Genomic DNA, 13628 nt, shown 5'->3' with positions numbered 1-13628 from the left:
AAGTGCAAAAAAATGTCCTCTGAGAGTTCATTATGACCATAAAAAAGTTTTTTTTTAAACATTACAGCACATTTTGTTAACCTTTTTCTAATTCTTCTATCAAACTATCACTTAACCCTTTCACTACCGCTGGACCAAAAGCAGCTCAACATTTGATAGCCTGCATGTTTTAAAAGAATGCTTTAACCTTCTCACACGTGGTGAGCTGTCGCATCCTCGATGAGATGGAGATAGAAGTCGTCTCTGTGGTAATATGTCATATTTCAGGTAAACAGCAGTTATATATCACAAACAGTGAATTCAATAATGTCCCCCAAAACTTTGAGTTGTGCTTCTTTTTTCCCATGAATATGCTGTTTCTTTGTGACATCTCCACCATTTGATTGGCTGACATTTTAAAGTCCATTGAAGGAAGACAATGGCAACTTTTTATGTCATTTTCTGATGCTGCAATAGTGATGCTCGTGGTACTTCCAATGTGCTCAATTAATGCCCTCCACTTTGAGTCTCTTCTACGTCACTGAGATGTGAAGATTCCCCATCACTGCAGTGACAGGAGGTGCTTTTATGCAGCTCACTTTTAGGCCCGAGTATGATCAGGTGCGAAGAGGAAGAGTCCCTCCGTTCTGTCCGCGGGTTCTGCTCCGGAATGTGATTATGGATTGTGTTCCTCCTGCAGGAGGTTTTGTCCGCGGAGGCCGGGTGATGTTGCACCACGCCGGCCAGAAGCTCCGACAGCTCGGTGATGTAAATCTGCGCCATTTGGAGGGTGTCGTACTTGGACAGCTTCTTTTCGTTCTCCAGCGACGGGATGACACTCCTCAACTCGTCGAAGGCTTTGTTGAGGCCGTGCATCCTCCTCCTCTCCCGGGCGTTGGCCGCCACCCGCCGGTGTCTGTACGGGCCGCAGTGAGGCGGCGCGTCGCCCGCCTCGACGCGGCCGGCCTTGGGGATCCCCGCGGCGGGCACGCGGGCTGGCAGCTCCGGCGCAAGGTGCACCGGCGCGTCCGTCCTCGTGGAAAAGACGCGGAGGGAGTTGGGGCAAATCCAGTTTTTGTGCTCCTCCGCATGCTGAGTCCAGATTGGAAGTTCTGTTTTGGTGCTCATGGTGAAGTGCCCAAAAGTTTTCTGCATGCAACAATTTATACAACCCAAGATGCCCCCCCCGCCCCTTCAGTGTCACTGCCTCTTGTCAGGTCCGCAGCAGTCAACCCCCTCTGAGCCTGTCAAAGCAATTAAACAAAGCATCGTCTTTTTTGTCACCTCCTGTGCATATAGTAACTCAATCAGCAGCTTATTATTAGCTCCACGCAGAAGGTAGGCAAGCGTATGAATCATTTAAAAGCGTGCCCTGAGAGTAACACTACCAACTATAAGTGTAATAGACTATTAGTTGCCCTTCTTTAACTCCAGAAATAAACGCACCAATTACATTTCAGCTTTATTTGAGTTGTAAAAAGTTATTGTCCATCAAAGGTTATCGCAGTACATTCACTTGTAAACAAAATTTGTCAACCGTTTGTATGCTTTGATTTTGTTTTTTTTTCTTCAGATTTTCGGATTTTTTTTCTGCTTTTCTGAATAATGTTTTTTTTTCTGTTTTATTGATGTTTTTTTTTTCTTTTTGGGACATTTTTTTTGTGTTATTGGTTTCTGTTTTTCTGGGTTTTTTTTTTCCTGTTTTTCTGAATATTTTTCTCTGGTCATCTGAAAAAAAATTTTTTTTGTTTTATATTTCATTTTCTGTTTTTCAGGATTTATTTTCCTGAATATTTTTTTCTCTTTTTCAGAATAATTGTTTTTTTGATTTTTTTTTTTTTTACCTGTAATGGTGAATATTTTTTTCTGTTTTTAGAGATTTTTTTTCTTTCTTCATCTGAATTTTTTTTTTCAGTTTTTTAGGATTTGTTTTCTTGTTTTTTTTGGGGAGGGTGTCAAATATTCAGAAAAGCTGAAAACAAAACTGTTCAGGAAAAAACTGACAGAAAGAACTCTGAAAGACAGAAAATTAAAAAAAAAAAAAAGCCCAAAATAAATTGCTCAGAAAAACAGTGAATCCGTCAAACCAACTCCATGCAGTTAAAAACTGCATCTGCCACAGGCACCTATGAGCTTAGACAGTCACAGAGTTTCATCAGCAGGATGAAGCAAAGATAAATAGACCAAGAGTGACAGAAATGCATAGAAACTTAACTGCATATTTTTTATCGATCAAACACATCATCGGAATTTAAACTGAAACTTTGAATGGGTGAATTTGCATTTGAAAGTTAAAAAATAAATCAACATCCCTAACGTTTTCCAAATAATTAAACAAATGGAGCGAGAAAGAAGTCCTCAAAAGGAACACCCTTCGAGGAACATTTGAAGAAGGTTTGTCTAAAATGGCGACCCAATAGGGAAAAGCTGCGAAGAAGTTTATGAGTTAAATTGCAAAATGTCTGTCTCTGCAGTTTGTGGAAAATAGATTCGGATATATTTCTCATGCTTGTTAATTGGCCTTCAAGGCGAGTTTGTTCTCAAACAAATTGTAAACACTATTTGCAGAAGAATAATAAAAGTAACAGGTGGAAGGCAAAGGGCTCAGACACACCTGTCTGGCAAAGCCAAGATTACTGATAAGTAAAGACATTTATGGATCATTAAATACATCATACATACACCCATGGTATACAGTACAGACTCAAGCAAAAAAAAAAAACAATCAACAACAGACCCATTAAATTTCAATATATGTGCATATTTCTAGTTTTCTTATATTTTCCAGTCTTGATGAATCATTTTTCTTGGTTGTTGGTCGCTAAAGCTGAAAACACATCGATTTCTAACATTCTAAACCCGATATGCACTGTGATGATTGTAGTACCAAAACTGACCTGTGAGAGGCAGCACAGAACCACGGGGCATCTAAACTGATGGTAAACACATAGAAGAAAAAGTCACCAAGCGCCAGCAGTGACACAGGTGTCACACAAGATTCAAATGTCCAGGAAACCGCTTTAATTATACTTATGTTTGACTTTGAACTCATTAAGTCCTTAAGTGACATCTGGATGACGTCTTGGTGCAGTCATTGTGACCCTGTGATGTAATTTCAAACTTGGTGGCCAATTTGGGATGGAAGCAGCTCATTTATAAAAGCTTGCAGTTGGTCAAAAAGGTAAGCCAAACAAACATTTCACGATAAAAATAGTTTTGTAAGATGACACTTCATTTTATGAAGAAATTCATGTATAACTACTTTAGAAAATGTGAAAATGTGGCATGTGCAATATGTCCAAATCAGGGAAAAAAAGACAAATTGCTCTATTATATAAGCTAATGCATTTTTGTCTGACTTCTGACCTATACTAAATATAATTTCAAATAACATTACCAAGTTTACACCAATGTGAGTGTCATTTAAGCAGATTAGCAACAAAAAATACTTGATACTGCTTAAACGGGCCACCAAGAGGAACACTTGCGTAGCATCACATCGGTGACACATTGTATGGTTAATGTTTATCAGCGTTCTTTTAAAAGTAATTTTCGGTTTAAAAGTTTTCTTCCAATGCATTTTAATGGTTGTAAATTATATGCGCCTTTACGCTCTACCTTACCCCAGCGAATTGCGTGGGTTGACTATCTAATACATCTCACATTGTTTTATTGTAATACTGATTCGTGTATTGTTGGGAACACAATCGGAATATTGTGGAAAACGAATTTGGGTAAATTTTCATAATCATTCAGCCTTACACTAAATATTACGGGATTTTTTAAATAATTAAATGCTTAGTAGGCCGGATTAAAGAACAGAGTGGGCCTTTTGTAGCCCATGGGCCATAGTTTTGCAAACCCCTGTTTTATATTATCCCCTAAAATTCAGGAAGTAAAGCTCGAGCAAACAGATACAAAATACATTTTCTTTTACCATAGCTAACAGTTGAGCCTTGGCAGAAGTCTGCGCTCTGCGCTCTACTGAGTGTCTTTCATTTAGTTATGATTGTAAACAAATCAGAGATGAACATCAAAAGGCAAATTCCATCCTGAGACTAGCGTGCCTATCATCTGCTGTCCCTTGGCACCTCAACACAAGACGAGTCGCCCACGTCTCCCATATGTCGCTCACCGCCCCAACTCGGCTTTCACGCCGGCGCGCCGCACTCTGACACAAGAGCTAATGCCTCATTAGGTCATCAATTACAAGTGAGGAACCTCCTCAGCACCGGCGCACAACATCAGACGTGTTTGCGACCGCGCGCACTCCAACAAATTAAGCATCTCTCTTTCTCGTCTGCTGTTCGTGTGACAAGCATGACTGAGCACCAGTAGTGAAAATCACCGTGACCTGCCTGGCTGCCAGCAGTGTAATGAGGCCTGCTTTTAGTTGAATAAATTGGCACACTCCGTCCTGGGGTGTCCATTCAATTTGGGGGCTGCATGAATATTTCATTCCTTCAGCCCCACTGGCAGCGCAACAGCCTGCAGCCCTGCGCGCTGACTTTAAAAAAACGGAGCCACACTTCCCATCTGGTGCGGGACCGGGCAGGGAGGTGTGAGGAACATTTTGAAGGTCAATGCCTTGTGACCTCCTGCAGGGGAGACACTGATGCCTCCCAGCATGCACCAGCCAGGGAGGGGACACACGCTGACACTGTTGCTACTCTCAGTGGAGCAGGATGGAGGGGAGACTGCATGCTCCCATTAAAAGTCCATCCTCAGAAAAGTTAACTTGATGTTATTACTTTAATACACAATTTAAGAACATTATTTTATTTGTTTTACTAATTTGTTTAACATAATCTGGAAAGAAAGAGTCTTACATCTTTTGGATTAACTGGATTGTGTAATTTGAGGAATGAATGATCTTGTTGTGAAATGCCGAATGAATGTTTTGTCCCATAAGCTCCACCATCTTAATGTGATTTTTTTTTTTTTTTATAATTCGTTTGTGTCTGTTACTTAGAACTAAATCCCCACTCAGCCTACCCGTTTTGTTGAATTTGAGTCTTCAACAATGGATTTTTTAAAAACAAATATTAAATACCCCTAATTAGGGCTGGGCAGTTAATTAGAATTTAATCTTGATTTCGATTTTGACTTGTTCCAATCGAAGAAAAGTGATTAATGTGCAGAGCGGCGTGGGGCGGTTCCCAACGTAGTGAAAGTAAGCTGAATGCACCATAGCAAGCATATCGCGTATGCAATTCTGCCGTCCTTGAACATGCTTTAAGTTGTTTGATGACAAACTAGTTGGAGTTCACTGAAAAACTAAACACACAACAAAACATGATTAAACACATGACATGTTTAAATACGTTTTTAAAACATCGCTAGCGCTAATGCTAAAGTCATTGGAGGATCCCATTCAAATTCTAATGGCAAATTAGCATTGACTTTGGGATGTCTATTCCTAAAATAACAAATATTCTTACACACAAATGCTGCGGAAACAGAAACACAACAACCCTCAAAGCAAATTCTTCCAAATTTATGAAAAACAAGTGATATTCATAGGCTGCGTCTAAATTCACAGACTGTGTCCTCCGAAAGCTGTATGACGTCACTTCCGGCGCGACTCGACCGCACGTAGTGTCTAAATTCACATTAAGCCTGTACAAATTGGCCACGGTTCATGCCAGGCATGCCCAGCTCCAATCCTCAAGGCCTGTTTCCCATCTCTCCCTGCTGCAACGCATCTGATTTAAATCATCAGCTCATCAACAAGCCCTGAAGAAGCATGATAATGATCCTGATCGTTTGAATCAGGTGTGTTGCAGCAGGCGGAGACGTTAAACAGGCAGGACAGCGGCTCTTGAGAACCGAGTTAAGACACCCGTGGTTTTATCCGGTCCACGTAGGTCCAATCGTCGCAAGTGACGTCACGCAGCCGGCAATGCGTCCTTCAGACGATGCAGCCTTTGAATTTGGACACAACTACAGAGTTGTATCGCAGCTCTCCTCTTATTTCATTTTCAATGTTACGTACTCCATGCATGCACGGCACCACACTGCCCCTAACAGGCCTACGCGCGCAACAGCAGGAAAAGCCGACATTTGTTATGATACAGTTGTTAATTGCTGTTATAATTTATTTAGTCATGAGGCTATGGTGATAGTTTTGAGTAGTTGAGTCTTAGCAATTGAATAAATACTATGTTTTGAAATTAATAAATAGTTTTTTTTTACTAATCATGATTTCAATCGGAATCAAAATAACCATGATTATTGTTCATAGAATCGTCTAGCGCTACCCATATTTACCTTATTCAAATGTGACAGGTCTCTAGAGAGAGACATTGACTACTATCTTTCAGAAAAGTTTCAAAATTGTTAATACTCCTGTTATCCATCCATCCATGATCCAAACGGCTTCTCCTTACGCGGGTCGCGGGCATGCTGGAACCTATCCCAGCTATCTTCGGGCAACAGGCGGGCACACCTAGAACTGGTTGTCAGCCAATCACAGGACACGCTTTTAATGAAATACAAAGCCTTAGTAAATATCAGCGCAATCGTCCCCTTTAGTGACAAATGCATATTTTTGCCTGTCACTCAACCAAAGATGTTCCACCATTTATAGCCGAGAACTGTTATACAACAAAAGCCCAATTTTATTTAGAACCAGTTCGGAAATCGCGAATTAATGCTTTTGAGTTAATGCATTTTTTTTTAAATGGAGGAATTGTTCATACATTGCTGTTTTATTTTGTGGGGGAATAAAACCACAGACACACAACATGGAAGCAAACGAACCATACAAATGTGTAATTCTTATTTTACACCACTATTAAACTTTTCATCACAAGGACCCCCAGGGTAACAAGCACAGGACCAGCATGGTTTTTGTCTCATTTAATTTTATTATAATAATTTATATTATAAGATTTTGCTATTAATCTGCAGATTTGGTCCACAATAGTTTAGAGTACACGCTGCATACTCGCGATGCTTTTTGTGGCTCCAGAAATGATTGAAGCAGATGTCTTTGCCAAACCACAGAACGCTTTGAAAAATGGCCTCAAGAACATTTCAAATGAGAAAAGCTTAAAGCTAAAGATTTTGTGGTACAGGAAACAAATGGAGACAAATGATGCTGACAAGTGTCCCGACAGTTAATTCCAACCTTGGTGAATTTTCATGATTCGAACACCCGTTCTATGTATGCAGTTCATGCACGTTTTGCAAATGGATTGCGGCCAGATGAGCTGTTGTTTTGCTACAAGTTGTGTGTTTTATGTGACAGCTCATCTCTCTGCTAATGAAGAGAGATCACACAATTAAAGGGTGATAATAATAATGGATAACGGGTAAAGGGAGGCGCTGCCCTATGCAAGTGAGCGAGTCCTTAGTTTTGCCCTACATACTGCTGGGCCACTGGCCACTGTTGAAGGCTGCACTAGCTCCTCTTAATCTCAATTTTGCGACTGTGAAGCACAAGTTAGACCCCACATAGATGGTCAAGATTTTATTTTCCCCACATAGAGGCAGGACCAAGTTGCCAAATTAATTTAACTGCACAATCAAATAGGTGCTAACAAAGTCGCTAAAGCTAACCTGTCCGCCCAACGAAGCAAAACAACTGTTTACCCTTTTGCTTGCCTGAAGCCACCACTGGCTAATTTGTTTACAATCAATTAAAAACTGCAATTTTCCATAAAATGTCTCCTATTATATGCACGTTTATTATCTTTGGTTGTAATCTCCAATAAAGCCACACGCAGTAATTTGTGATGGGGACTGAACCCTGCTGTGAGTAATTGACGCCCCCGCAAACGTTTCTAATTGTCTATATTAAAAGATGAAGGTCCTGTGCCATTAAAATCCATTTTTTTATTGAGCTCTGTCCAACTCATTTTTATAGAGCATTAGTTTGTAAACATCACACAAATACGTTTCCAGGTTTTAAGCGAGCAAGACGCAGCGATATGATGTGTTTCTTAACAATTCTTAACCATATTTATAAAGTCATATGTACTTGCGAATGAAAAAGCAAAGATTGCAGTCTCTGTTAACAAAATGTGATGTACGTAACGCGGCGTACGTTCAAGTCAATGGGAACGAGCTGACAAGGATCAACAAGGGACATCGCTTTGAAGCTAGTACTTTTCCAATTGTATACTTGCAGGCTATCATGATGACATGTTCAGATAAAGTACAATATAAGTGCACTCCATTTACCAAAGATGCCGCGATATAGTATACTACCTATCAGAGCAAAACGGTTTTCCATTTTCAAAATAACAGCGATCTAATCAGAGCAAAGCTTATTTCCATATCGTAGCTGGGTTGTAAAAAACACTTCGGATAAATATATTATTTTTCAGTGATGATATCAAATAATAAGAATGTAGCCATCTCATCTGCTAGGTGTTTTTGACCAACTAAATTAGTTTGAAGAAAGGGAATGCTGGCTATTTCCAACCTAAATTCCAAGGTGTGGCAGAGGACCATAGCTGACAGAAACAGTGGTTCCAATAATTTTGGCACACATGATTTGTTGTAAGAATATGGACGTGTGGAGCTGCCAATATGGGTTAACGTTTATTGACTGGCAAATATGTTCGAACATATTTGTGAGTATCAGTACTTTCAATGCACTCACAAATACATTTGAACGTACTCATACCCGTAATTGAACGTACTTGCAAATGTGCTCTGGCCTATATGCAAGTAAAAAAACCTTTGTAAATAAATTTGTAATTTTTTGGGGGGGGTTTTCCATTTTTATGACTGCAATATTTTTTTTCCCCCATCCAATATTGTTTCCCAAAATGCCACAGGGTATTGACTTCAGCGTGCGCATCCCCAGTTGCACATAAGATTGTAAAATTTATGAATAAACAATGTTATGTTTACTTATTGGTATAATGTAGGCCAAATTCTTAAAAAAAACAAAAAACAAATCCCCCCTGACATTATTGGAGTGAAAAAAATGCTAATATGTAGCATTTAGCCTACAAATAGCAAGTTGCCAATCAAAATATTTTTACGACACATTGGGAATTCCACAATTCCATATAAAAAAATGTTTTTTTGCACTTATTAGAAGCTAAAGTAGACATTTTAACCAGGATTTCCAAGAATTGATAGATAGATATACCCTATACCAGGCATCGCCAAATGGCGGACCGCGGGATGATTCGGACCGGACCCATGGCCAATCTATGATGATTTTTTTTCAGGGCACATTCGCAAACGTTGGCGCTGCAATTCTAGTAAATCCGGAAAAGGCTGATTTGAGCCAATCAAATCTTTTGTTTACGATCCACTGCCAATTGCGCAGCAGACCGGAAGAGAGTGCCGCTGACAGTATGCCTTGCTAAAAAGTTAGCGAGGTCGATGCGTGTTGTTTTAAATGAATGGACGGAGAAATTTAGTTTTGTTCTGGCTGCAGCCAATTCAAAACCAGTGTGCATGAGTGTGTATCATGGATTTTGGGGAAACATAAAAAAAACGTTCAAGTGATGGGGAAGTTGTGAAGGAGTGCTTAAATGTGGTTGCGCAAACATTATTTAAAGGAAAACACAAAGCCCAGATGTGTGAAATAATCTACCAAATCCCAATGGCCCTGACTCCGTTCCAACCCAGATTTAAGTCACTGGCAGGGCAGTCACAAACTCATTTTTCTCATTAAGAGAAGTTAAAGAAATATTCAAAAGAAAAAATGGTGTCAAAGTTCATTTTGAATTAGTTAAAGATGTTAACTCGATGCTTAGCACTTGATATATTTCTGCAGAAGATATTTTACAATTTTTTTTCCGGAAGTGGCACCCTTAAATTCCTGGAGCCACATTTTCTTGAATGTGAAATAAACGCCTTATATTTGTTTGACTGGCAAAGGTGTTTAATGGGAACATCGCTAAATATTTAGTATATAAGTGCGTTCTGTTGAAAATGACTAAATATTGAAACTATATAAAAATGTGAACATAGGCTAGACATTTCGGGAAGTTGGACTTTGGTTCGGACCTTTTAATTGGAAGAAATTTTTGTCGTGGACCTCTGTGACTTTTAATTGAATACCTCTGCCCTATACCCTACAAATCGGTTTGGGAAATTAAATTATTTATACTTGTTATCAGCTTCCACATTATCACACTTTAGTGCATCAAGAGAAGCAAATGTTGACAAAGGCCAAGTGTTAAGCAGGTGTGACTTTATTAGTTATAGGCTCGCTCATTTTCTTACAATGGAGGAAGAACGGTGAGGTCAGCCACATAGTCAGTAATTAGCCTCACACACAAATACGTTCACCTCCCGAATCTACGGAGCTGCTTCTTTTTGTCTTCTCCGGCACATACATTACACATTTTAATGCAAGGGATTCATGCCGCACGCAAATTAGCACAATTAGCGGCCTCATTAATTTGGTTCAAGGGAAGTCATTATTTTAGACGCAGTAATGGCTCATTACGCCAGTCGAGCTAATTGACAGATGGTATAAAAGAGCTATATGGTCCACACAAACCCTTTTTAACGTAAGTTACATTTTTATAGTTCCTCTATCGCGTGACAGTAACGTTTCGTCGTGCCAACGCTAGCAAGGGTGCACTGGCATGTGACTCGTAATGCAGGAAGCAGACGGACCCGGACAGGGTTTGGATTACAAAGCCGCGCTGTTTGAACCCTGACATGCCAACAATAAGTGCTGATCACAGGCGTCACCACCATGACGTATGCCCTGTACGTACATTGGGCCCCATTTCATTTGATACTAAAATTTGTAATAATTCACTTTAAAGATCTCAATTACCCTAACAACAATGACAGCTTGAGGAAGTAAAAATGTAACGATTATTTGGTACTCACTTGGAGTATTGCTTTGCTTTGTCGTCAATTAAGTCTCAGAATTTAGAAAAATCAAACCGTTGTTTCTGCTTTCTCTGTGTGCACACACACTCAGGGATGACAACGAGGCTCTCTAAAGACGACTTCCCAACCCGAAGACTTAAAAAAAGAAAAAAGGAAAAGCTAATCTCTTTCTCTGCGTGACGTGGGCATTCATAATCAACACCGGGGTGCTTAAAGCAAACAAGCCAGTGGACTATATGTATTGATGTTTTTCAGGATCTTGTGTTGGGTGTAAAACTAGACCCATGTTGTAGTTTTTTTTGTTTTTTTTTAATTCCCACATGTGCGCATCCAAACAATACGTATACATGTCACGACAAACAATAGGCTGAGCATCCATTACGCTTTGTTAAATACTAATCCACCAGTGACAGCTCTCAGTGTGGCTGCATGGTGCTAAAGTGTCTCAAGTCTTTCTTCTTCTTTTGATGGACTGCGTCCTTAGAGCCTACTAGGCGCACCCCTATCTGCCATATGGTGCGCCGCCGCAAGAAAGGAGCTTAGTCCAACATGTAGAGGCTGTCATACACGACATTAATTAACCACTTTGAATGATGAAGCCACTAATGAGCAGTGAGTAGGTTTAATGCAAAATTGAGGAAATACTGCAAGAGTGGCTTTGGGGACCCTAAGCAGATGCAGATGGATTTAGGTGTTATTCAACACCAATTTGAATAATACTGTCACAACACTGTGCACCCGCCAATAGAAGTGCGGTGTGAAAAATCCTGCTTTTATAAAGACACCTGTACGGAAACATTTGGTTTTACTAACTACAGTATATTAATTCGTTCATTTTCATCAGCTAAGGTAGGGGAAACATTCGACAGCTTTCGGTATGATGCAATGCATTCATGCTTCAGTGATATGTTGCATGATAAATGAATGCGCTTCTTTGGCTTTGAGAGCCTTTGTGTGTGAGTTTCAAGTATAAAGTGGATATAAAAAGTCTACACACCCCTGTTTAAAAGTTAGGAGACCAAAGATAAATATTTTCATTTACTCAATTGATTTTTTTAAAAAATATTTTTTTAAAGGGGAGGTTAAAATGAATGAAAACCTGAAATAATGAGGTTGCACAAGTATTCACACCCTCATGTCACCACGATCTGGCTGCAAACAATCACATTCATGCAACCAGCCATTATCCAATCGCTTTATCCTCACAAATGTGAATGTGGGACATCGGGAGCAAACACCAATGCCTCAGCTTAAACCCAAATACATTTCAACAGTTCTAGTCGGGTTTTCCTGACATTTTTTCCCACTTACCAGCCAAAGCCTGAAGGTTATGTGCTGACAGTGACTGTTTTAGTAACCGTTCATAATTTCTTCCACCTTCTCTAAGGGCCCAGTTCTACCTGAAGAAGAACAGCCCCGAAGCATTCGGCTGCCACCACCATGCTTCACTTTAGGTACGGCGTTCTTTTAGTGAAGAGCAGAGTTGAGTTTGCGGCAAAAATCCTTTTTGGAATTTGGCCTAAAATTCAACCTAGGTTACATCGGGCCATTTTCTAACATGCATTTGGGAGCTTTTGTTCTGGTCCAATGAAGCCGAGGGTCAATATTTTGACCGTTCATATTGATTCATGAAATTCTTTACTTTACTTTAGGGGCAGCACCGTGGGAGAATGATAAGCATGGCCTCCTCTTCGAATCTCATCTCTGGTCCTCCTGTGGGGTTAGCAAAAGCTTGGTAAGTTATCTGTGGTGACCTATCAGTCCCTTCTCTTAACCTTAAAAAAGTGCAAAACACTTCATTTTGCTAAAAGTTATCATCAAGAATGGCCGTAATACACCGTATGCCAAATGCATCAATTCTTCTCTATTTTCTGAAACTGAAATGGTATCTTAATGTTTTGCGGTATTTAATAGTAACATGTAAAACAACTGAAGTAACAAATCGAGTGAAACAACATTTGAGTCACTATCCAAATCTCTCTCACAATTGGATTTAACTGCAGCTACCACTAGATGGCAACAGCACAACACCCTTGCTCCAGAACTCAATACAGTCTCTCTGGCAACAAACGTTCACGTTAAAAAAAAAGAAAACAAAAACAAGAAACCTGTAATAGGACATATTGATGTCTTAAAAAAAAAAAACACAGCTGCTACAGTGAAATTATATAAACACTGTAAGTTTATTTACCTTCCAGTTTCTAGTCATGAATCCAACATTCCTTAGGGAGGGCAGACACCTCCAAGGGGCTCAAACGGTGATCAGTAATCAAGCACCCATTTACTGAATCTCATCATAACACGGCTCAGTTCACATCCTAAGGGGATTACATTCCGTAAAATCCACGCCAAGACAACCTGTGATGATTGTATCCCAATCTAAGCCTCCTGCTCTTAACATCCTTCTCGCTCCTTTTCGACACATTCAGCGGTCAGTAGGGAGCAGCAGCACTCTGCTCTTTCCTCTTTGCTGTGTTGCCCATTGACATCTTTGACTTTGTGAATTAAAGGTGCCATACAAAGTGAAGACCCTTAAGAAGGCATGTCATCCCACACAAGGCTTTTTTTTCCCCTTTCAAAAGTGCATGACCTTCATGTCTTAAATACACACGTAGTCAGTAAAATGCCTTCAAAAGGGCTCCTCTTTGACTTTCTTCCTTGTCGTCTGTCATGATGTCTTTGTCACATTTGACTGACACTCCACACTGAGTTTATTCAAAAAAAAAAAAAAAAATCAAATAGTCTGATAATTAGGCCTGTCACAATGGCGGTCAGAGGGTTATTGCGATAAGATTATTTCATTTGACACATAGTGACAACCACAACCA

The 13628-nt window shown here is 39.9% G+C and overlaps 1 protein-coding gene and 1 long non-coding RNA gene across 2 annotated transcripts; one reads left to right on the top strand and one right to left on the bottom strand.

Annotated features, from left to right (window-relative positions):
* Nucleotides 1–486: 486 nt before the first annotated feature.
* On the bottom strand, nucleotides 487–1107 carry atoh1b (atonal bHLH transcription factor 1b). Its single transcript, XM_088294809.1, has one exon. It carries the CDS (start codon nucleotides 1105–1107, stop codon nucleotides 487–489), a length of 621 nt encoding a protein of 206 aa, XP_088150935.1.
* A 1841-nt stretch (nucleotides 1108–2948) lies between these two features.
* On the top strand, nucleotides 2949–12535 carry LOC148338357 (uncharacterized). Its single transcript, XR_015842764.1, has 3 exons — nucleotides 2949–3160; nucleotides 12188–12254; nucleotides 12453–12535. It is a non-coding gene; the product is annotated as an uncharacterized LOC148338357 (long non-coding RNA).
* Nucleotides 12536–13628: the final 1093 nt, after the last annotated feature.

Source organism: Idiotropiscis lumnitzeri, chromosome 4, assembly GCF_059441095.1.
Source record: "Idiotropiscis lumnitzeri isolate Australia: NSW breed Sydney's pygmy pipehorse chromosome 4, RoL_Ilum_1.0, whole genome shotgun sequence".
Lineage (NCBI taxonomy): Eukaryota > Metazoa > Chordata > Actinopteri > Syngnathiformes > Syngnathidae > Idiotropiscis > Idiotropiscis lumnitzeri.
The sequence above is the reverse complement of the archived record's forward strand: the minus strand, read 5'-3'. Positions and strand labels throughout refer to the sequence as shown.